General features: G+C 50.2%; 1 protein-coding gene across 1 annotated transcript in view; it reads left to right on the top strand.

Annotated features, from left to right (window-relative positions):
• LOC140428704 (uncharacterized) overlaps positions 1–20,538 on the top strand; it is a 38,931-nt gene extending 18,393 nt beyond the window's left edge. The window contains exons 2-4 of the mRNA XM_072515435.1: positions 4,660–4,737; positions 15,073–18,365; positions 20,524–20,538. Coding sequence (XP_072371536.1) covers positions 4,660–4,737; positions 15,073–18,365; positions 20,524–20,538 — 3,386 coding nt within the window. The remainder of the gene's footprint in view (positions 1–4,659; positions 4,738–15,072; positions 18,366–20,523) is intronic.
• Positions 20,539–27,577: the final 7,039 nt, after the last annotated feature.

Raw genomic sequence — 27,577 nt, 5'->3', positions numbered from 1 at the left:
CTTTCAGAAGGCTGGTGCACACTCGATCGGCCAAATGGTCTTTGTCTGCTCTGTAAGGATTCTACGATTCTATGCGACACGACAGCACAGTGGTTAGCACTGTTGCTTCACAGCGGCAGGGTCCCAGGTTCGACTCCCTGCTTGGGTCACTGTCTGTGCGGAGTCTGCACGTTCCCCCTGTGTCTGCGTGGGTTTCCTCCGGGTGCTCCGGTTTCCTCCCTCAGTGTGCCCGAATAGGCGCCGGAGTGTGGCGACTGGGGGATTTTCACATTTTCACTTCATTGCAGTGTGAACGTAAGCCTCCTCGTGACAATAAAGATTATTATTATCAGGCCCCTCCTCTGCTGTAAAGAAAACAACCTAAGCCTAGCCAGCCCCTATTCATAGCTCAGATGCTCCATCCCAGGCAACAACTTGGGAATCTCCGCTGCAGCCGCTCCAGTGCAATCACATCCTTCCTACAGTGAAGTGACCAGAAATGCACACAGTACTCCAGCTGTAAACTAACCAGTGTTTTGTGCAGCTCATGCTTTGTACATAACCTCACTGGTCTTGTGATCCTGCCCATGACCAATAAAGGCAAGTATCCCGTATGCCTACTTAACTACCATATTAACCTGCCGCCTTCAGGGATCTGTGGACAAGTACTCCAAGATCCACCTGTTCCTCTGAGCTTTCTCGTGTCCTGCCATTCATTAAGTACTCCCTTGTCTTGTTACTCTTACAATGTGCGTCACCTCACACTTTTCAGAGTTAAATTCCATCTGCTACTGATCTGCCCATCTGACCAACCCGTCTATATCTTCCTGCAACCTAAGACCACCTTCTTCGCTATTAATCACCCAGCCAATCTTCATGTCATCTGCAAACCTATTTATCATCTCCCCCCTCCCACATTACATTATTCACTCCCTCAGTACTGACCCTCTGACAGTGCAGCACTCCCTCTGTACTGACCCTCTGACAGTGCGGCACTCCCTCAGACCTGACCCTCTGACAGTGCAGCACTCCCTCAGTACTGACACTCTGACAGTGCAGCACTCCCTCAGTACTGACCCTGTGACAGTGCAGCACTCCCTCTGTACTGACCCTCTGACAGTGCGGCACTCCCTCAGACCTGACCCTCTGACAGTGCAGCACTCCCTCAGTACTGACACTCTGACAGTGCAGCACTCCCTCAGTACTGACACTCTGACAGTGCAGCACTCCCTCAGTACTGACCCTCTGACAGTGCGGCACCACCTCTGTACTGACCCTCTGACAGTGCAGCACTCCTTATGTACTGACACTCTGACAGTGCGGCTCTCCCTCAGTACTGACACACTGACAGTGCAGCACTCCCTCAGTACTGACACTCTGACAGTGCAGCACTCCCTCAGTACTGACACTCTGACAGTGCGACACTCCCTCTGTACTGACCCTCTGACAGTGCAGCACTCCTTTTGTACTGACACTCTGACAGTGCGGCTCTCCCTCAGTACTGACACACTGACAGTGCAGCACTCCCTCAGTACTGACACTCTGACAGTGCAGTGCTCCCTCAGTACTGACCCTCTGACAGTGCGACACTCCCTCTATACTGACCCTCTGACAGTGCAGCACTCCCTCAGTACTGACCCTCTGACAGTGCAGCACTCCCTCAGTACTGTCCCTCTGACAGTGCAGCACTCCCTCAGTACTGACCCTCTGACAGTGCAGTACTCCCTCAGTACTGACCCTCTGACAGTGCAGCACTCCCTCAGTACTGCCCCTCCGACAGTGCAGCACTCCCTCAGTACTGACCCTCTGACAGTGCAGCACTCCCTCAGTACTGACCCTCTGACAGTGCAGCACTCCCTAAGTACTGACCCTCTGACAGTGCAGCAATCCCTCTGTACTGACCCTCTGACAGTGCAGCACTCCCTTAGTACTGACCCTCTGACAGTGCAGCACTCCCTCAGTACTGACCCTCTGACAGTGCGGCACTCCCTCAGTACTGACCCTCTGACAGTGCGGCACTCCCTCAGTACTGACCCTCTGGCAGTGCAGCACTCCCTCAGTACTGACCCTCTGACACTGCAGCACTCCCTCAGTACTGACACTCCAACAGTGCGGCGCTCCCTCAGTACTGACCCTCTGACAGTGCGGCACTCCCTCAGTACTGACCCTCTGACAGTGCGGCACTCCCTCTGTACTGACCCTCTGACAGTGCGGCACTCCCTCAGTACTGACCCTCTGACAGTGCGGCACTCCCTCAGTACTGACCCTCTGACAGTGCGGCACTCCCTCAGTACTGACCCTCTGACAGTGCGGCACTCCCTCAATACTGACCCTCTGGCAGTGCAGCACTCCCTCTGTACTGACCCTCTGACAGTGCGGCACTCCCTCAGTACTGACCCTCTGACAGTGCGACACTCCCTCTATACTGACCCTCTGACAGTGCAGCACTCCCTCAGTACTGACCCTCTGACAGTGCAGCACTCCCTCAGTACTGTCCCTCTGACAGTGCAGCACTCCCTCAGTACTGACCCTCTGACAGTGCAGTACTCCCTCAGTACTGACCCTCTGACAGTGCAGCACTCCCTCAGTACTGCTCCTCCGACAGTGCAGCACTCCCTCAGTACTGACCCTCTGACAGTGCAGCACTCCCTCAGTACTGACCCTCTGACAGTGCAGCACTCCCTCAGTACTGACCCTCTGACAGTGCAGCACTCCCTCTGTACTGACCCTCTGACAGTGCAGCACTCCCTTAGTACTGACCCTCTGACAGTGCAGCACTCCCTCAGTACTGACCCTCTGACAGTGCGGCACTCCCTCAGTTCTGACCCTCTGACAGTGCGGCACTCCCTCAGTACTGACCCTCTGGCAGTGCAGCACTCCCTCAGTACTGACCCTCTGACACTGCAGCACTCCCTCAGTACTGACACTCCGACAGTGCGGCGCTCCCTCAGTACTGACCCTCTGACAGTGCTGCACTCCCTCAGTACTGACCCTCTGACAATGCGGCACTCCCTCTGTACTGACCCTCTGACAGTGCGGCACTCCCTCAGTACTGACCCTCTGACAGTGCGGCACTCCCTCAGTACTGACCCTCTGACAGTGCGGCACTCCCTCAGTACTGACCCTCTGACAGTGCGGCACTCCCTCAATACTGACCCTCTGGCAGTGCAGCACTCCCTCTGTACTGACCCTCTGACAGTGCGGCACTCCCTCAGTACTGACCCTCTGACAGTGTGGCACTCCCTCAGTACTGACCCTCTGACAGTGCGGCACTCCCTCAGTACTGACCCTCTGGCAGTGCAGCACTCCCTCTGTACTGACCCTCTGACAGTGCGGCACTCCCTCAGTACTGACCCTCTGACAGTGCGGCACTCCCTCAGTACTGACCCTCTGACAGTGCGGCACTCCCTCAGTACTGACCCTCTGACAGTGCAGCACTCTCTCAATACTGACACACTGACAGTGCGGCACTCCCTCAGTACTGACCCTCTGACAGTGCAGCACTCCCTCAGTACTGACCCTCTGACAGTGCGGCACTCCCTCTGTACTGACCCTCTGACAGCGCGGCACTCCCTCAGTACTGACCCTCTGACAGTGCGGCACTCCCTCAGTACTGACCCTCTGACAGTGCCGCACTCCCTCAGTACTGACCCTCTGACAGTGCGGCACTCCCTCAGTACTGACCCTCTGACAGTGCGGCACTCCCTCAGTACTGACCCTCTGACAGTGCGGCACTTCCTCAGTACTGACCCTCTGGCAGTGCAGCTCTCCCTCTGTACTGACCCTCTGACAGTGCGGCACTCCCTCAGTACTGACCCTCTGACAGTGCGGCACTCCCTCAGTACTGACCCTCTGACAGTGCAGCACTCTCTCAATACTGACACACTGACAGTGCGGCACTCCCTCAGTACTGACCCTCTGACAGTGCAGCACTCCCTTAGTACTGACCCTCTGACAGTGCGGCACTCCCTCAGTACTGACCCTCTGACAGTGCAGCACTCTCTCAATACTGACACACTGACAGTGCGGCACTCCCTCAGACCTGACCCTCTGACAGTGCAGCACTCCCTCAATACTGACACACTGACAGTGCGGCACTCCCTCAGTACTGACCCTCTGACAGTGCGGCACTCCCTCAGTACTGACCCTCTGACAGTGCAGCACTCTCTCAATACTGACACACTGACAGTGCGGCACTCCCTCAGTACTGACCCTCTGACAGTGCAGCACTCTCTCAATACTGACACTCCGACAGTGCAGTGACTGTCGCGCGATGTCCAGGGACGTCAGCAGAGTGTTTGCGCAAGCTTTGGGCAGATCACTGCCTTTGATTGTATGATGTGGAGATGACTCCATAACCTGGTGTTGTAAAACTTCGTACTTTGATTGTATGAGCAACACCTCTTAATAAACATCTCATCGTGTTTTCCAAGAATTCAGTGTGTGGACACCTCCATACTTTTTCTGTTTGCAGAGAACATCTTTCTTATCTCTTCATCAGTTCTTGCTAAGTATGTACTAAAAATACCAATTTCGAACACTTTTGTTTATTCTTGCTCTTTACAGATGTTGATTAAGCAACCACATAGGCCTGCCATTGTGTCTTTTTATTCCAGAACCCTAAACCATTTGTTTTACCATGGTGTTGCCAACAAGTACTGATATATTTTTGCTTTTTAGCTACAGGTTGCACATCAGAAACTACAACAGCTAACTTGTTGCTAAACTCCAGCCAGACATCAACCTCCACGACAATAGGTAAAGAAATCCTTAACCAATAAGTCTTCTCGACCAAACGGAATTTCCTTGTGCACATCGAAAATTGTTAAGTTACATGACTTAGTTGGTAAAGTCGTTGTGTGAGTAGACCAGCAGGTCCCAGATTTAAGCCCCAGCTGCACTGAAGAGTTAGTAAAACTCGAAAAAACTGCTCCCAGTTCACCTAGGAATTGCGTTGTGAAATTGTTTACTTGCAAAGATCACTGAAATGATAATACACACAGATGAACAGGTAAGTGCAAAATGTTCTTTTGGACAGAGAAGTGCTCAATGGCTTTGGGATCGAGAGCATCTCAACAGCCCCATCACTGAGACAGGACAAGTTGTTTTCCACCTCAACTATATCCAGACACGGTTCTGACTTCTCCTCTCCTGCATTTCCTGCAATTGGGTGTTGGGTATTACTATGGCAACGGAGCAGAAAAGCCAGAGTGGAATGGCCATTTTATGGATTCATCATGGTCAAAAAAGAATCCCTGAATATTTCCTCCTCCTGTGTCAGGCCTGGCTCCTGTTGCAAAGTAGAGTTATGACCAAGTACAAAGCCCATTCTGAACACCAATCCAGGAAAGCGAGTTGGAATCTGGATAAAGTCTGGCAACTGGTGTGGTGAATGTCGGAATTTATTTATTATGTTTGTTATATGTCTTTGGGGGAGTAAGGGTTATAAACATGGGTTAATGTGTGACCGCTCCGGTCATGTTTTTAAAAATCCCGGTTTGAAAGACAGCGAGGCGTTTTTGGAGACATGGGTGCAAGTAAAGCATCGTAAAAGTTTGGGCCAATGGATTTTACTTTTTATTAAGAGGGTTCTCTGGGGAGTATATAATTAGAGACATTAGGCTTGATTCAGCGACCGCGGTTGTACCTGGCACGAATTTGGGCACCTCGGGTAAATAGCAGGAAAGGCCAAAATCGGGATTTGCACCGGCATGAACCAGTTTGCAATTCACCCGGCGTGCTGCTCATGGCGAGTTCCGGGTCACGCCTAAAGGTGACCAGAATATTATTAAACCTCATTTGCATTCATTTCCATCCCATTAATGCGATTGAAGTAAAATGCAATGGCCTCCCGAAACGGCAGCGGCAAATCACACGGGCATCGGTTAGTTCTCCTTTTTAAAAATTTGAAGCTGGCGCAATAGCTGTTGAGCGGAAGTGAGGAGGTGAGTAGCCATTTCCATTTTCCACCATGCAGCTCAAGGGCACCGGAGCTGCTGTCCTAGTGCTCGGGGGACTCCTCAAGGGGGTTGGGATTGGTTGGGGGTGGGGGGGCTGAAGTATACCAGGTCGTGGTCGCCCCTGTGTTGGGGGTTGGGGGAATGGGTGAGAGGCTATGTATCCGTGAGGCCTTCAAGCCATCTTTAAATATTGTGGAGACCCATAACAGAGGCAACTACAGCTGCTGCCTGTCTGGCTGACCAAACACTTCCAAGGCAGAGACTTCCTTGTCTTCAATGCTGAAATTCAATTTCACTCCCTTTGACAGTGAGAAGCCTCTAGCTTCACATCTGAAGGCTGTTGAAATGATAAATTAGCCTTGTTAGTTATAATAGTACTTCATACTCCTCAAGTGCCTACTCCAGGTTACACGTGCCATGCATACGAGGATGGTTAGTGCATTGCACCTGAAGAAAGCTTTGTAGCCTGAACACGGTGCCTGAACCCTCAGAATATCAGCGCCATAGAGGAAGCTAGCAACAACCAAACACGAAAGAGCACACATTCAGCACTTGGGATCCTCTCATGGCCAATGGGGAAGTGTGTGGATCTCGGGAGGATACCGGAGCATGACCTCCCTAATTTTCCTGGCAGAGGTCTGGGGTCTGGGATCTAGGGGCTCCTGATGTGGCCGTGGTGAGTGTGCAGAGTAAGATTTTCCTCACAACTGGCTCACTGGATCGCACACTAAGAGAAGGCGGGACAGTCAAGGTAAGGATGGAGCTTGTGGGATATGAGTATCCCGGGATGGAAGACATAACGGACTGTCAGTCTTTCTTGTTGTCTGAAAAACGTCCGACAGTTCCACCAGTTTATTGCTCAAATATTTTACCCAGGTGTCTTTATTGACAAGGTGAACAGAGGCAACACAAGATTATGATACAAGAAAATGTATTTATCAAACAGTAAAACAGTTGCGCCTCTTAAATTATCCCATTACTAAATGATCCGAGGATTCTTAATACTACCCGAGCCAATGGACTCAGTCGAGATGCGGGTCCGATTCTCTGAGCCTTGATTCTTCGGGGCCTTTGTCCGTGAAGTTGGGTCTCACACATTGCTTCCTTTCGTCTCTGGTAGCTCATCCAATCTTCCTGATTACCCCTGCTCTATGTCTTCGCTGGGGAGGGTCCTGGTGATCGGCCTTTATCTCTCTATTTGCACCTTGCCAGAAAGTTCTCTGGTCCTCAGCCAATAAGGGCTGGGGTCGTAGTACCCAATTGTGTTGCTCACTGCAGGAACCCCTTCCCAGGTGCATTGTTTGCATGTAACCTTTCTCCATATATGATAATGGAGAGAAAACTGGGTGCCAGAATGTCTAGCTCCATCTGGGAAACCTAAAACAATCGATCCATATAAATAGGACCGATTATCCCCTGATGTGCATATCGAGATATGTCCTGGCAGTCTGTCTGAGTTCAGTGTATTCAAACTTGGCCAATTACACACTAAAGAGCACGCATTCAGCACTCGGGATCTTCTCGTGGCCAATACCTATTCCGGTACCAGTCAGGGTCTAGCACCAGCGTCGCATGAAACACGCGGAACGCGTGACAAATGGTGGGAGAATCGCTGGTTCCGTGCTGGACATGCACAGGGCTGACAAGCTGCAGCTGTATGTATTCCAACGACCCCCACACAAGCACCGACCGCGTAACCACCCACGTCGACCCCAACCTCAACCACCCCATCCTGCCCTGGCAGAAGGCCCCGGCCACGGCACGGCACTCGGCGGAGTCGCCGCCATGCCAGGCTCACGACCGCTGAGGCCGCACTTGGCCCATGATGTAGTGAACACGGCCATTGGAGGCGGAGCATCGCAGTTAAGCCCAATAATTATATGCAAACGGGGTTGCGACTGTGCGTGACGCGCGTCTCAATGATGCCAATTTGGAAGGGGCGGAGCATCGCGACCCAGTACAAACCGGCGCCTGCTGCGATTTCGGCGTTGGGAGCCATTCTCCGCCCGATCTCCATTCCCGATTTCGGGATCGGACAACGGAGAATAATGCCCAAAATCTCACCGCCGCTGAATGGAGCGTTGTCGAGAAAAACACGGCTGGGTGACTGGACAATCCTGCTCAATATTTTTGAACTAGTTTCAATAAAACAGTTAAATAACATGCAGCCATTCTCAGGACGATGCCCCGGGGAAGAAGTTGCGCTTTAAAGGAGCACTCGCTGGTGAGATCTAGAATGTGACATCTCGCAGGATCGCGTGAAACTCGCAAGGTGTTTCGGGTGTCGTAAATCTTGCAAGACTTTTCGCGAGATGAAACGGCTTTGTCACGTCACCAGGTTGCGCGTACGAGGCAACTAACTTGCACCCACGATTAATGCCAATTTGGCTACGAGGAAATGTGTGACAGAAAGATGAGGGGCGGGATTCTCCCCCAATCAGCGGGACGGCCCGACGCCGGCGCCAAGAACGGCGTGAACCACTCCGGCGTCGGGCCACCTTGAACGTCAGGAAACCTGTGACCCGGAAGGGGCTAGCAACAGCATGACGCCAATCGCACCGTCATTGACACTGCGCGGTGTCGCAGCACAAAAGACGCCACCGCCGGAGACCCGGCAAAATAGCCGCCCACCGCGCAGTGCCGAGGTTCCAGGAGCGGGACATCGAGGCGCTCCTGGATGCAGTGGAGCAGAGGAGGGAGGCCCTGTACCCCGGACACGGCCGCAGAGTCACCCCACGCCTCAGCCGGCGCCTGTGGAGGGAGGTGGCAGAGGCCGTCAGCGCTGTGGCTCTGACACCACGGACAGGCAGCCAGTGCCACAAGAAGGTCAATGACCTCGTCAGGGCAGCCAGGGTGAGTGTGAACCTATGCCACCATACACACAACCACTGGTCTGCAAGTATATGTCCGCCTAACACTGTTGCCCTTTATCTCTGTCCCCACCCCCCCACTCCCCCAGGAGAAGCGCGCTCATAACAACCGGGAGCGTGAGAGGACCGGAGGGGGCCCACCTGAATTGCGCCCCCTCACGGTTCATGAAGAGAGGGCCCTGGACCTTGCAGGCGGACCCGAGGACCGGGAGGTTGCGGATGCAGAGGTCGGGGGCGCACCACCAAGTGAGACCTCCCACTGCCTGCCCCCTTTCCCCCCTCCCCCTTCGTTCCATCCCCCCATCACCCCTCCTCCCCCCTCCCATCCCCCATCCCCCCATCCCCCCCTCTCCTCTGTGCCCCCTTAACCCCCCTCCACCTCCCCCATCCTCCCAACCTCCCTTCCCCCTTCCCCCATTCCCCCTACCCCTTCTCCCATCCCCCTCTTCCCCCATTCCTCCCCTCCCCCTTCCCCCATCCTCCCTTCCCCCCATCCCCTATCCTCGTCTGCGCGTCTAACCATGCATGCTGTATCGTGTATTGCAGGACCAAACGTTGATCCACCCCTCCCTGGCGAATGCCGATCTCCCCCAGGACGTACCAGGGTGCCCACAAGACAGGGACAGACCCGGGCCGTCAGGCATACAAAGCCCCCACCCAGTGCCAGGCGCCCACAGGACAGGGATAGACCCAGACCGTCAGGCGTATGCCGCCCCCCTGTAGTGCCAGTGCGGCGACGCCGGAGGGCCACACCCAGCGACGGGGAGGGCAGCCACACCAACAGGCCCCCGTCCCAGTCATAGAATTTACAGTGCAGAAGGAGGCCATTCGGCCCATTGAGTCTGCACCGGCTATTCGAAAGAGCACCCTGCCCAAGGTCAACACCTCCACCCCATCCCCATAACCCAGTAACCCCACCCAACACGAAGGGCAATTTTGGACACTCAGGGCAATTTATCATGGCCAATCCACCTAACCTGCACATCTTTGGACTGTGGGAGGAAACCGGAGCACCCGGAGGAAACCCACGCACACACGGGGAGGATGTGCCGACTCCGCACAGACAGTGACCCAAGCCGGAATCGAACCTGGGACCCTGGAGCTGTGAAGCAATTGTGCTATCCACAATGCTACCGTGCTGCCCTCCCAGTCGACCCGGGATACTGACACATAGGCCACACCCACCCAGGATATGGACACACAGGACACTGACACACAGGACACTGACACACAGGACGAACCCACCCAGGATACAACACACAGGACACTGACACACAGGACACTGACACACAGGACACTGACACACAGGACGAATCCACCCAGAACACGACACACAGGACACTGACACACAGGACACTGACACACAGGACACCCACACACAGGACACGACCACCCAGGACACTGACACACAGGACACTGACACACAGGACACGACCACCCAGGACACTGACACACAGGACACCCACACACAGGACACGACCACCCAGGACACTGACACACAGGACACCCACACACAGGACACGACCACCCAGGACACTGACACACAGGACACTGACACACAGGACACGACCACCCAGGACACTGACACACAGGACACGACCACCCAGGACACGACCACCCAGGACACCCACACACAGGACACGACCACCCAGGACACTGACACACAGGACACCCACACACAGGACACGACCACCCAGGACACTGACACCCAGGACACCCACACACAGGACACGACCACCCAGGACACTGACACACAGGACACCCACACACAGGACACAACCACCCTGGATACCTACACACAGGGGGTGGACAGACAGGAAACACCACCCCAGCGGACCCCGGACTTCGGGTCGGATGAAGAGCTCGACATTACACCACTGCTATCTCCTACACCCTCCACCATCGCAGAGACTCTCACCATGGTTGGGCACTTTAGCGAGGAGGCTTCTGGTACACTAACTGGTGCGCACAACACAGCCGTCCCGGTACAGCAGGTGGAGGCAGGAGCAGCCGAGGGGCGGGGCGGTCGGAGGTCAGTCCGGCCCCAGCAACTATCTGCCACCCAGGTGGGTCCCGGGTTCCTGGAGTTACCACACCCACCCATAGACCAGTCGCCCGAGCCTCAGCCTGGCCCATCTCGGCCGGGCCGTCCCAGGAAACGGCCACCAAAGGGGTCCTGAGTCACAGGGCAGGAATCACAGGAGCCCACCTCCAGTTCTGCTGTACCGTCTGGGGAACCACCTAGACGTAGTCAAAGGGCCCGTAAGGCCAAACAATTAGACACTGAGTAAGTTGGCACGGGTGCAGGGCACAGATTAGTTATAGGGGCTAGGGCATGTGTATGAACTGTTTGTCATTAAAATCACTTTCACATCTACAGAAGCTGCCTTTGTGCTCTGTCCAATGAATGCGGGGGTGGGGTGTGAGATGAGCGCCAGTGTGTGTGTGAGCCCGGCCCGTTGTGCCGCAGTTGGATGTGCAATGGAGGGGTGGTGTGCATGCGGGTGATGCGGTGGTGAGTGGGGTGAGGTTGGTTCGTGGTGGGTGGGGTGAGGGTGGTTGGTGGTGGGTGGGGTGAGGGTGGTTGGTGGTGGGTGGGGTGAGGGTGGTAGGCTGGTGCCGTACTTTGCTGTCCGTGCCCATACTCGGCGATACCCCCCCCCCCTGTGAGCCCGGCAGCTATCAACCTGTCCCGTGCCCGCTGGCCCAGCCGGTAACGGTGGGCAGCCTCCCGTCCATGTCCAGCCCGTCTGTCCTCCTCATCTGGGGGGGCCTGCCCTTCATCGTATTGCTCCTCCCTCTCCTCTGCCTCCAGCACATTGCCCCACTGCTGGGCGATGTTGTGCAGGACGCAGCGGGCCACAACGATGCGGCCGACCCTCTCCGACAGTTACTGGAGGGCCCCTCCAGAGAAGTCCAGGCACCTCCAGGCACTTGAAGTGCATCTTAAGCAGCCCAAAGAACCTCTCTACCACCCCTCTGGTCGCTGCATGGGCATCGTTGTAGCACTTCTCCGTGTCGTTCTGGGCCTCCGTATAGGCGTCATCAGCCATAACCGCAACGGGTAACCTTTGTCGCCCAGCAACCAGCCCCTCAGCCGGGGGGGGGGGGGGGGGTTTACCTCAAACATGGCAGGGATGAACGATTGTGCCAATATGAACGAGTCATGCACACTGCCTGGGTACCGGGCGCAGACGTGCAGGATCTTCATGCGGTGGTCATAGACCACCTGCATGTTGATGGAGTAGGTCCCCTTCCTGTTCGTGAACACAGCCCTGTTATCCGTTGGTGGCTGCATGGCGTCATGCATCCTATCGATCGCCCCCTGTACCATGGGCATCCTGGCCATGGCATCAAAGCCCACTGCCCGGGAATCCTGGTGGGCGCGGTCCACATTTAACTGGATGTACCGGTCCGCGATGTCATACAGGGCGTCAGTCACTGCACGGATGCATCTATGCACCGATGCCTGGGAGATGCCGGACAGGTCCCCACACGGCGACTGGAATGACCCCGTGGCGTAGACGTTCAGGGCCACCATAACCTTGACGGCCACCGGGAGAAGGTGTCCTCCCCCAGTGCCATGCGGTGCCAGGGGTGCCATCATATGGCAGATATGGGCAACGGTTTCCCGGCTCATCCTGAGTCACCTCCTGCATGCCCGGTCCATGAGGTCCTGGTACAATGAGCGGGGCCAGTACACACGGGGCCTCATGGGCGTCTCCGTCGCCGTGGCACCACCACCTCCTCCTCCTCATCCTGTTGGGCGGGTGGCTCTCCAGCCTGGACGGCTGCCACCTGCCTCCCTGCAGCACGCTCCTCTGCGGCAGCCTCCGCCGCCTCCCTGGCACGCTCCTGCTCCAGCTCCCACAGGGCAACATGTAGGAGTGCGGCTCCCGCCACGGTGGCCAACATCGCTGGGTGATGCCCAAACGTAACGGTCTGCAGGGGGTGGGGGACATGTCATCATTGCCCATAGACCCCTCTGCAGCCTGGTGCCATGGGGTGCATGGTCACGACTGTTGCCAGCTGGCACCTGGCCAGGCAAACCCCCCACCCATCCCTGGCACCCCCCTCCCCAGCACTCCACTCCCTGGCACCCCCGCTCCCCAGCACTCCCAACCCCGGCAATCCGATCACCGGCACTCCGATCCCCGGCACGCCCTAGCCACGGCACCCCCCCAACCCTCCCCACCCCAAACCCAGCCACAACCCCACCCCCGGAACCGACCCCGATCACCGGCACGTACCCTTGGCCCTGGGGAGAACCCTCCACCGGACCCCGTGACCCCCCCCCTCCAACTACGGCTGTGCCGTCTCCTCTCCGGCGGCCGCCCCACGCTGATACCTACCTCCACGTTCACCGGCGTCAGCCAGCAGGACTGGTTGGCGCCATTAAAAAGCTTGTTTAATTTACGCCGGCGTGACCAGTGGTCACGTCGTCGGACTTTGGCCCATTCGGGCTGGAGATTTGGAGCAGCCCCGGGGCCCATTGCGTCATTCCGATTCTCACGATTCTGCAAGGCGCGCGGTGCTTTTCCCGTCGGCGGAATTTTTCGCCGGTCGGTGTTGTTAAAAACTCACCGCTATTCTTAGGAGTCCCCCTATACCAAAAAGGGCCGACATTCTAAATGAACAGGGATTCTCACTCCCTGACTCCGATGCAGGCTTCAGTGGGTGCTATTCAGGTCAAACTTTTCAAGTTATCCCCCGGTATAACCCATACCTTCACCGAAGATTTCATCTACTTACCACTTAGTAGCATCGATCCTGGGTCCCGCAATGCTAAGTAAGTAAAGTAGACTTTGGAATAACCACTATTCCAGGTTAAATTAATTTATTTTATTCTTATATTTTTTCTTTTAAAAGCTGCAATTACTTTCTTTACAGAAAGGAAAAAAGATCTTGCTTCTGGATCCTTCTGGTTGGTTGAAGGGACCTTCAGGTCCAACTTGACAATCAATCTTCTTTTTAAAGTCTGGGTTTCTTTAGATGTATTCGTTGGTTAGCTCGGTTGCTATGTCCTATCTTTCCCATGTACCGAGCTGTGAGAGCTGACTCTGCTGGCTATCTCTGAGCTGACTCTCAGCTGACTCTGCCTACTCTTTAAATTCTAGTCTTCCTTCGATGTATTAGCTGTTTTAGCTCGGCTGCTTTGCCTTATCTTTCCCATGGCCGAGCTGACTGTAATCTGATTCTGCGCTGCTTGTTCATTCTCTGCTTCTCCGCCTCTCTCCCTCTGAGGGCTGGTTCTGGTAGTTCCTGCTCTGGTCTCTAGGTTTATATTCTCTTTCTAACAGTTATTAAGTTATTATGACGTTATTGACGTTAACTCTTTTCACTTTGATTGTAAAAAGAATCTTTAATCTAAACATTCTAATCCAACTAAGTATTCATTTTGACATAACCTCATCTCATAGATCTGATTACATTGTGTCCTTTGTGATATTCAAAATTCCTTTGTGATATTCAAAAATGCTTTGGTTTCAAGAGGTGTTACTTTTAATTCCTGTCATTTCTATAGTTTTATTTTCCAATTGTGTCCTCAGCTCATAATTTTGACATTGATTTGGGCTTTGAATTATGTTTCTCGTAGACTGATAGTCTCCAGTTTTCTTTAATTTACCTGGTATTAGCAAATTTTCACACCTAGAATTGTCACAAAATTCAACTGAACCTCATACTTTCTTTTCCAGATGCTCACTAAGATAGTTACTTTCAATGAAGGTGTGAGCCATTGTTTTTGGCTTCATTCAAAATCCTGTTTGTCTTGTTTGCTAAGCCTGCTTGACCAAGGATATCTGCATTTTACAATCCTGCTCCTGGCAGCTGCTGTTAACCCTTTGTGGGATCTTTCCTGTATCCTCTCATGTTTCTCTCAGACCAGATATTGCCAGATTTCAATGTTTCAAATGACACATCTTTCCATATTTTCAATAACACCGGAGAATACGGCGGCTGGCGACGGAGCGGCGAGGCGGGATTCTTGCCGTCCCCCGGGGATTCTCCGACCCGGCGGGGGGTTGGAGAATCCCGCCCGAGGAATTAATGTATTAAATTTCCCAACATAGTGGAATGCTGCACTATCTTGTGATAATCCAGTCTAGAATAGACCAATAATAGAGGTGAAACATAAAGCAAAACGGAGGATTTCCATGATGGGGTATGGCAAAATGGCAATGGGAAATGATGAAGCAAAATAAATTAGAGCAATATAATCAATGCTTAACTTTGCAACATTAACTTTTTTACTTTCACGGCAGATTTCACCAATTCAATGGGAGATTCATCAAACGCATCAACATCCAGAACTACTGTGATATCCAGTTCAAACAACACACCAGTATCTCCAATAAAAACCACCACACCACATTCTTCAGTGGAAAAGACCTCACTAGAAACAACAAGTGAAACAAATACAACAGAAATTCCAACCCAAACAACAACACCAGCAACAACAATCATAAATACCACACCAGAAACAACAACCATAACTTCCACACCAGAAGAAACAACAATATCCACCAGAAACGAAGCAATAACAATAACCACAATGCCAGAAGCAACAACCAAAACTACTGCAACAGAAGCAACAACCCAAATCACCACACTAGAACCAACAACCATAACCACCACACCAGAAGAAACAACCATAACCACCACACCAGAAGAAACGACCATAACCACTACACCAGAAGAAACAACCATAACCAGCACACCAGAAGCAACAACCTTAACCAGCACACCAGAAGAAACAACCTTAACCACCACACCAGAAGCAACAACCATAACCACCACACCAGAAGCAACAACCATAACCACCACACCAGAAACAACAACCATAACCACCACACCAGAAGCAACAACCATAACCACCACACCAGAAGAAACAATCATAACCACCACACCAGAAGAAACAACCTTAACCACCACACCAGAAGCAACAACCATAACCACCACACCAGAAGAAACAACCATAACCACCACACCTGAAGCAACAACCATAACCACCACACCAGAAGCAACAACCTTAACCACAGCACCAGAAGCAACAACCATAACCACCACACCAGAAGAAACAACCATAACCACCACACCAGAAGAAACAACCTTAACCACCACACCAGAAGCAACAACCATAACCGCCACACCAGAAGAAACAACCATAACCACCACACCTGAAGCAACAACCATAACCAGCACACCAGAAGAAACAACCTTAACCACCACACCAGAAGCAACAAGCATAACCAGCACACCAGAAGCAACAACCATAACCACCACACCAGAAGCAACAACCATAACCAGCACACCAGAAGCAACAACCATAACCACCACACCAGAAACAACAACCATAACCACCACACCAGAAGAAACAACCATAACCACAACACCAGAAAGAACAACCATAACCACAATACCAGAAGCAACAACCATAACCACCACACAAGAAGAAACAACCATAACCACCACACCAGAAACAACAACCATAACCACCACACCAGAAGCAACAACCATAACCACCACACCAGAAGCAACAACCATAACCACCACACCAGAAGCAACTACCATAACCACCACACCAGAAGCAACAACCATAACCACCACACCAGAAACAACAACCATAACCACCACACCAGAAACAACAACCATAACCACAACACCAGAAAGAACAACCATAACCACAATACCAGAAGCAACAACCATAACCACCACACAAGAAGAAACAACCATAACCACCACACCAGAAGCAACAACCATAACCACCACACCAGAAGCAACAACCATAACCACCACACCAGAAGCAACAACCATAACCACCACACCAGAAGCAACAACCTTAACCACCACACCAGAAGCAACAACCATAACCACCACACCAGAAGCAACAACCGTAACCACAACACCAGAAGCAACAACCAGAACCACAACACCAGAAGCAACAACCATAACCACCACACCAGAAGCAACAACCATAACCACCACACCAGAAGCAACAACCATAACCACAACACCAGAAGCAACAACCGTAACCACCACACCAGAAGCAACAACCATAACCACCACACCAGAAGCAACAACCGTAACCACCACACCAGAAGCAACAACCATAACCACCACACCAGAAGTAACAACCATAACCACCACACCAGAAGCAACAACCGTAATCACAACACCAGAAGAAACAACCATAACCACCACACCAGAAGAAACAACCATAACCACCACACCAGAAGCAACAACCATAACCACCACACCAGAAGAAACAACCATAACCACCACACCAGGAGAAACAACCATAACCACAACACCAGATGCAACAACCTTAACCACCACACCAGAAGCAACAACCATAACCACCACACCAGAAGAAACAACCATAACCACCACACCAGAAGAAACAACCATAACCACCACACCAGAAGAAACAACCATAACCACCACACCAGAAGAAACAACCATAACCACCACACCAGAAGAAACAATCATAACCACCACACCAGAAACAACAACCATAACCACCACACCAGAAGCAACAACCATAACCACCACACCAGAAGCAACAACCATAACCACGACACCAGAAGAAACAACCAGAACCACCACACCAGAAACAACAACCATAACCACCACACAAGAAGAAACAACATTAACCACCACACCAGAAGCAACAACCATAACCACCACACCAGAAACAACAACCATAACCACCACACCAGAAACAACAACCATAACCACAACACAAGAAACAACAACCATAACCACAATACCAGAAGCAACAACCATAACCACCACACAAGAAGAAACAACCATAACCACCACACCAGAAGCAACAACCATAACCACCACACCAGAAACAACAACCATAACCACAACACCAGAAGCAACAACCATAACCACAACACCAGAAGCAACAACCATAACCACCACACCAGAAGCAACAACCTTAACCACCACACCAGAAGCAACAACCTTAACCACCACACCAGAAGCAACAACCATAACCACAACACCAGAAGCAACAACCGTAACCACCACACCAGAAGCAACAACCATAACCACCACACCAGAAGCAACAACCATAACCACCACACCAGAAGTAACAACCGTAACCACAACACCAGAAGCAACAACCGTAACCACCACACCAGAAGAAACAACCATAACCACCACACCAGAAGCAACAACCGTAACCACAACACCAGAAGAAACAACCATAACCACCACTCCAGAAGCAACAACCATAACCACAACACCAGGAGAAACAACCATAACCACAACACCAGAGGCAACAACCTTAACCACCACACCAGAAGCAACAACCATAACCACCACACCAGAAATAACAACCATAACCACCACACCAGAAGCAACAACCATAACCACACCAGAAGCAACAACCTTAACCACCACACCAGAAGCAACAACCATAACCACCACACCAGAAGCAACAACCTTAACCACCACACCAGAAGCAACAACCATAACCACAACACCAGAAGCAACAACCATAACTTCCACACCAGAAGAAACAACCATAACCACAACACCAGAAGCAACAAACATAACCACAACACCAGAAGCAACAACCATAACCACCACACCAGAAATAACAACCATAACCACCACACCAGAAGCAACAACCATAATCACCACACCAGAAGCAACAACCTTAACCACCACACCAGAAGCAACAACCATAACCACAACACCAGAAGCAACAACCTTAACCACCACACCGGAAGCAACAACCATAACCACAACACCAGAAGCAACAACCATAACCACCACACCAGAAGCAACAACCGTAACCACAACACCAGAAGCAACAACCATAACCACAACACCAGAAGCAACAACCATAACCACCACACCAGAAGCAACAACCGTAACCACCACACCAGAAGCAACAACCATAACCACCACACCAGAAGTAACAACCTTAACCACCACACCAGAAGCAACAACAGATACCACAACACCAGAAGAAACAACCATAACCACCACACCAGAAGAAACAACCATAACCACCACACCAGAAGAAACAACCATAACCACCACACCAGAAGAAACAACCATAACCACCACACCAGAAGCAACAACCTTAACCACCACACCAGAAGAAACAACCATAACCACCACACCAGGAGAAACAACCATAACCACCACACCAGAAGCAACAACCATAACCACCACACCAGAAGCAACAACCATAACCACCACACCAGAAGCAACAACCATAACCACCACACCAGAAACAACAACCATAACCACAACACCAGAAGCAACAACCATAACCACCACACCAGAAGCAACAACCTTAACCACCACACCAGAAGAAACAACCATAACCACCACACCAGAAGCAACAACCATAACCACCACACCAGAAGCAACAACCATAACCACCACACCAGAAGAAACAACCATAACCACCACACCAGAAGAAACAACCATAACCACCACACCAGAAGCAACAACCTTAACCACCACACCAGAAGAAACAACCATAACCACAACACCAGAAGCAACAACCATAACCACCACACCAGAAGCAACAACCATAACCACCACACCAGAATCAACAACCATAACCACAACACCAGAAGCAACAACCATAACCACCACACCAGAAGCAACAACCGTAACCACCACACCAGAAGAAACAACCATAACCACCACACCAGGAGAAACAACCATAACCACCACACCAGAAGCAACAACCATAACCACCACACCAGAAGAAACAACCATAACCACCACACCAGAAGCAACAACCATAACCACCACACCAGAAGCAACAACCATAACCACCACACCAGAAGAAACATCCATAACCACCACACCAGAAGCAACAACCATAACCACCACACCAGAAGCAACAACCATAACCACCACACCAGAAGAAACATCCATAACCACCACACCAGAAGCAACAACCATAACCACCACACCAGAAACAACAACCATAACCACAACACCAGAAGCAACAACCATAACCACCACACCAGAAGAAACAACCATAACCACAACACCAGAAGCAACAACCATAACCACAACACCAGAAGCAACAACCTTAACCACCACACCAGAAGCAACAACCATAACCACCACACCAGAAGAAACAACCATAACCACCACACCAGAAACAACAAGCATAACCACCACACCAGAAACAACAACCATAACCACAACACCAGAAGCAACAACCATAACCAGCACACCAGAAGAAACAACCATAACCAGCACACCAGAAGCAACAACCTTAACCACCACACCAGAAGCAACAACCATAACCACCACACCAGAAGCAACAACCATAACCACCACACCAGAAGCAACAACCATAACCACCACACCAGAAGAAACAACCATAACCACAAGACCAGAAGCAACAACCATAACCACCACACCAGAAACAACAACCTTAACCACCACACCAGAAGCAACAACCATAACCACCACACCAGAAGAAACAAACATAACCACCACACCAGAAGAAACAACCATAACTACCACACCAGAAGCAACAACCTTAACCACCACACCAGAAACAACAACCATAACCACCACACCAGAAGAAACAACCATAACCATCACACCAGAAGAAACAACCATAACCACCACACCAGAAGAAACAATCTTAACCACAACACCAGAAGCAACAACCATAACCAGCACACCAGAAGAAACAACCATAACCACCACACCAGGAGCAACAGCCTTAACCACCACACCAGAATCACCAACCATAACCACCACACCAGAAGAAACAACCATAACCATCACACCAGAAGAAACAACCATAACCACCACACCAGAAGCAACAACCTTAACCACAACACCAGAAGCAACAACCATAACCACCACACAAAAAGAAACAACCATAACCACCACACCAGAAGCAACAACCATAACCACAACACCAGAAGAAACAACCTTAACCACCACACCAGAAGCAACAACCATAACCACCACACCAGAAGCAACAACCATAACCACAACACCAGAAGAAACAACCATAACCACCACACCAGAAGAAACAACCATAACCACCACACCAGAAGAAACAACCATAACCACCACACCAGAAGCAACAACCATAACCACAACACCAGAAGAAACAACCATAACCACCACACCAGAAGCAACGACCATAACCACCACACCAGAAGCAACAACCATAACCACCACACCAGAAGCAGCAACCTTAACCACAAAACCAGAAGCAACAACCATAACCACCACACCAGAAGAAACAACCATAACCACAACACCAGAAGAAACAACCATAACCACCACACCAGAAGATACAACCATAAACACAACACCAGAAGAAACAACCATAACCACCACACCAGAAGAAACAACCATAATCACCACACCAGAAATATCAACCATAACCACCACAGCAGAAGCAACAACCATAACCACCACACCAGAAGCAACAACCATAACCACCACACCAGAAGAAACAACCATAAACACAACACCAGAAGAAACAACCATAACCACCAGACCAGAAGAAACAACCATAACCACCACACCAGAAGCAACAACCATAACCACCACACCAGAAGCAACAACATTAACCACCACACCAGAAGCAACAACCATAACTACCACACCAGAAGAAACAACCATAAACACAACACCAGAAGAAACAACCATAACCACCACACCAGAAGCAACAACCATAACCACCACACCAGAAGCAACAACCATAACCACCACACCAGAAGAAACAACCATAACCACCACACCAGAAGCAACAACCATAACCACCACACCAGAAGCAACAACCATAACCAAAACACCAGAAACAACAACCATAACCACAACACCAGAAGCAACAACCATAACCACCACACCAGAAGCAACAACCATAACCACCACACCAGAAGAAACAACCATAACCACCACACCAGAAGCAACAACCATAACCACCACACCAGAAGCAACAACCATAACCACAACACCAGAAACAACAACCATAACCACAACACCAGAAGCAACAAACATAACCACCACACCAGAAGCAACAACCTTAACCACCACACCAGAAGCAACAACCATAACCACCACACCAGAAGAAACAACCATAACCACCACACCAGAAGCAACAACCATAACTACCACACCAGAAGCAACAACCATAACCACCACACCAGAAGAAACAACCATAACCACCACACCAGAAGCAACAACCATAACTACCACACCAGAAGAAACAACCATAACCACCACACCAGAAGCAACAACCATAACCACCACACCAGAAGCAACAACCATAACCACAACACAAGAAGCAACAACCATAACTACCACACCAGAAGCAACAATCATAACCACAACACCAGAAACAACAACCATAACCACCACACCAGAAGAAACAACCATAACCACCACACCAGAAGAAACAACCATAACCACCACACCAGAAGCAACAACCATAACCACCACACAAGAAGCAACAACCATAACTACCACACCAGAAGCAACAACCATAACCACAACACCAGAAGCAACAACCATAACCACCACACCGGAAGAAACAACCATAACCACCACACCAGAAGAAACAACCACAACCACCACACCAGAAGCAACAACCTTAACCACCACACCAGAAGCAACAACAATAACCACCACACCAGAAGAAACAACCATAACCACCACACCAGAAGCAACAACCATAACTACCACACCAGAAGCAACAACCATAACCACCACACCAGAAGAAACAACAATAACCACCACACCAGAAGCAACAACCATAACTACCACACCAGAAGAAACAACCATAACCACCACACCAGAAGCAACAACCATAACTACCACACCAGAAGCAACAACCATAACCACCACACCAGAAGAAACAACCATAACCACCACACCAGCAGCAACAACCATAACCACCACACCAGAAGAAACAACCATAACCACCACACCAGAAGCAACAACCATAACCACCACACCAGAAGCAACAACCTTAACCACCACACCAGAAGCAACAACCATAACTACCACACCAGAAGCAACAACCATAACTACCACACCAGAAGTAACAACCATAACCACCACACCAGAAGAAACAACCATAACCACCACACCAGAAGCAACAACCATAACTACCACACCAGAAGCAACAACCATAACTACCACACCAGAAGCAACAACCATAACTACCACACGAGAAGCAACAACCATAACCACCACACCAGAAGCAACAACCATAACCACCACACCAGAAGCAACAACCATAACCACCACACCAGAAGCAACAACCATAACCACCACACCAGAAGAAACAACCAAAACCACAACACCAGAAGAAACAACCATAACCACCACTCCAGAAGCAACAACCATATCCACCACACCAGAAGCAACAACCATACCCACCAGACCAGAAGCAACAACCATAACCACCACACCAGAAGCAACAACCTTAACCACCACACCAGAAGCAACAACCATAACTACCACACCAGAAGCAACAACCATAACTACCACACCAGAAGAAACAACCATAACCACCACACCAGAAGCAACAACCATAACCACCACACCAGAAGCAACAACCATAACTACCACACCAGAAGCAACAACCATAACTACCACACCAGAAGCAACAACCATAACCACCACACCAGAAGCAACAACCATAACCACCACACCAGAAGCAACAACCATAACCACCACACCAGAAGCAACAACCTTAACCACCACACCAGAAGCACCAACCATAACTACCACACCAGAAGCAACAACCATAACTACCACACCAGAAGAAACAACCATAACAACCACACGAGAAGCAACAACCATAACTACCACACCAGAAGCAACAACCATAACCACCACACCAGAAGCAACAACCATAACCACCACACAAGAAGCAACAACCATAACTACCACACCAGAAGCAACAACCATAACCACCACACCAGAAGAAACAACCATAACCACCACACCAGAAGCAACAACCATAACCACCACACCAGAAGCAACAACCATAACCACCACACCAGAAGAAACAACCATAACCACCACACCAGAAGCAACAACCATAACCACCACACCAGAAGAAACAACCATAACCACAACACCAGAAGAAACAACCATAACCACCACTCCAGAAGCAACAACCATAACCACCACACCAGAAGCAACAACCATAACCACCACACCAGAAGCAACAACCATAACCACCACACCAGAAGAAACAACCATAACCACCACACCAGAAGCAACAACCATAACCACCACACCAGAAGCAACAACCATAACCACCACACCAGAAGAAACAACCATAACCACCACACCAGAAGCAACAACCATAACCACCACACCAGCAGCAACAACCATAACCACAACACCAGAAGAAACAACCATAACCACCACACCAGAAGCAACAACCATAACCACCACACCAGAAGCAACAACCTTAACCACCACACCAGCAGCAACAACCATAACTACCACACCAGAAGCAACAACCATAACTACCACACCAGAAGAAACAACCATAACCACCACACCAGAAGAAACAACCATAACCACCACACCAGAAGCAACAACCATAACTACCACACCAGAAGCAACAACCATAACTACCACACGAGAAGCAACAACCATAACCACCACACCAGAAGAAACAACCATAACCACCACACCAGAAGCAACAACCATAACCACCACACCAGAAGCAACAACCATAACCACAACACCAGAAGAAACAACCATAACCACCACTCCAGAAGCAACAACCATAACCACCACACCAGAAGCAACAACCATAACCACCACACCAGAAGCAACAACCATAACCACCACACCAGAAGCAACAACCTTAACCACCACACCAGAAGCAACAACCATAACTACCACACCAGAAGCAACAACCATAACTACCACACCAGAAGAAACAACCATAACCACCACACCAGAAGCAACAACCAGAACTACCACACCAGAAGCAACAACCATAACCACCACACCAGAAGCAACAACCGTAACTACCACACCAGAAGCAACAACCATAACTACCACACCAGAAGCAACAACCATAACCACCACACCAGAAGAAACAACCATAACCACCACACCAGAAGCAACAACCATAACCACCACACCAGAAGCAACAACCATAACCACCACACCAGAAGAAACAACCATAACCACCACACCAGAAGCAACAACCATAACCACCACACCAGAAGAAACAACCATAACCACAACACCAGAAGAAACAACCATAACCACCACTCCAGAAGCAACAACCATAACCACCACACCAGAAGCAACAACCATAACCACCACACCAGAAGCAACAACCATAACCACCACACCAGAAGCAACAACCATAACAACCACACCAGAAGCAACAACCATAACCACCACACCAGAAGCAACAACCATAACCACCACACCAGAAGAAACAACCATAACCACCACACCAGAAGCAACAACAATAACCACCACACCAGAAAAAACAACCATAACCACAACACCAGAAGAAACAACCATAACCACCACTCCAGAAGCAACAACCATAACTACCACACCAGAAGCAACAACCATAACCACCACACCAGAAGAAACAACCATAACCACCACACCAGCAGCAACAACCATAACTACCACACCAGAAGAAACAACCATAACCACCACACCAGAAGCAACAACCATAACCACCACACCAGAAGCAACAAACTTAACCACCACACCAGAAGCAACAACCATAACTACCACACCAGAAGCAACAACCATAACGACCACACCAGAAGAAACAACCATAACCACCACACCAGAAGAAACAACCATAACCACCACACCAGAAGCAACAACCATAACTACCACACCAGAAGCAACAACCATAACCACCACACCAGAAGCAACAACCATAACTACGACACCAGAAGCAACAACCATAACTACCACACGAGAAGCAACAACCATAACCACCACTCCAGAAGAAACAACCATAACCACCACACCAGAAGCAACAACCATAACCACCACACCAGAAGCAACAACCATAACCACCACACCAGAAGCAACAACCATAACCACCACACCAGAAGAAACAACCATAACCACAACACCAGAAGAAACAACCATATCCACCACTCCAGAAGCAACAACCATAACCACCACACCAGAAGCAACAACCATAACCACCACTCCAGAAGCAACAACCATAACCACCACACCAGAAGCAACAACCTTAACCACCACACCAGAAGCAACAACCATAACTACCACACCAGAAGCAACAACCATAACTACCACACCAGAAGAAACAACCATAACCACCACACCAGAAGCAACAACCATAACCACCACACCAGAAGCAACAACCATAACCACCACACCAGAAATATCAACCATAACCACCACACCAGCAGCAACAACCTTAACCACCACACCAGAAGCAACAACCATAACCAGCACACCAGAAGCAACAACCAAAACCACCACACCAGAAGCAACAACCATAACCACCACACCAGAAGGAACAACCATAACCACAACACCAGAAGCAACAACCTTAACCACCACACCAGAAGAAACAACCATAACCACCACACCAGAAGCAACAACCAGAACCACCACACCAGAAGAAACAACCATAACCACCACACCAGAAGCAACAACGATAACCACAACACCAAAAGAAACAACCATAACCACCACACCAGAAGCAACAACCATAACCACCACACCACAAGCAACAACGATAACCACAACACCAGAAGCAACAACCATAACCACAACAGCTGAAGCAACAACCATAACCACAACACCAGAAGAAACAACCATAACCACCACACCAGAAGCAACAACCATAACCACCACACCACAAGCAACAACGATAACCACAACACCAGAAGCAACAACCATAACCACAACACCAGAAGCAACAACCATAACCACCACACCACAAGCAACAACGATAACCACAACACCAGAAGCAACAACCAGAACCACCACACCAGAAGCAACAACCATAACCACAACACCAGAAGAAACAACCATAACCACCACACCAGAAGCAACAACCATAACCACAACACCAGAAGAAACAACCATAACCACCACACCAGAAGCAACAACCATAACCACAACACCAGAAGAAACAACCATAACCACCACTCCAGAAGCAACAACCATAACCACAACACCAGAAGAAACAACCATAACCACAACACCAGAAGAAACAACCATAACCACCACACCAGAAGCAACAGCGATAACCACAACACCAGAAGAAACAACCATAACCACAACACCAGAAGAAACAACCATAACCACCACACCAGAAGCAACAACGATAACCACAACACCAGAAGCAACAACCATAACCACAACACCAGAAGCAACAACCATAACCAGCACACCAGAAGCAACAACCTTAACCACCACACCAGAAGAAACAACCATAACCACCACACCAGAAGAAACAACCATAACCACCACACCAGAAGCAACTACCATAACCACAACACCAGAAGCAACTACAATAACCACCACACCAGAAGAAACAACCATAACCACCACAGCAGAAGCAACAACCATAACCAGCACACCAGAAGAAACAACCATAACCACAACACCAGAAGAAACAACCATAACCACCACACCAGAAGCAACAACCATAACCACAACACCAGAAGAAACAACCATAACCACAACACCAGAAGAAACAACCATAACCACCACACCAGAAAAAATGACCAAAACCACCACACCAGAAGAAAC

This window comes from Scyliorhinus torazame, chromosome 8, assembly GCF_047496885.1.
Source record: "Scyliorhinus torazame isolate Kashiwa2021f chromosome 8, sScyTor2.1, whole genome shotgun sequence".
In the NCBI taxonomy this organism is placed as follows: Eukaryota; Metazoa; Chordata; class Chondrichthyes; order Carcharhiniformes; family Scyliorhinidae; genus Scyliorhinus; species Scyliorhinus torazame.
The sequence above is the reverse complement of the archived record's forward strand: the minus strand, read 5'-3'. Positions and strand labels throughout refer to the sequence as shown.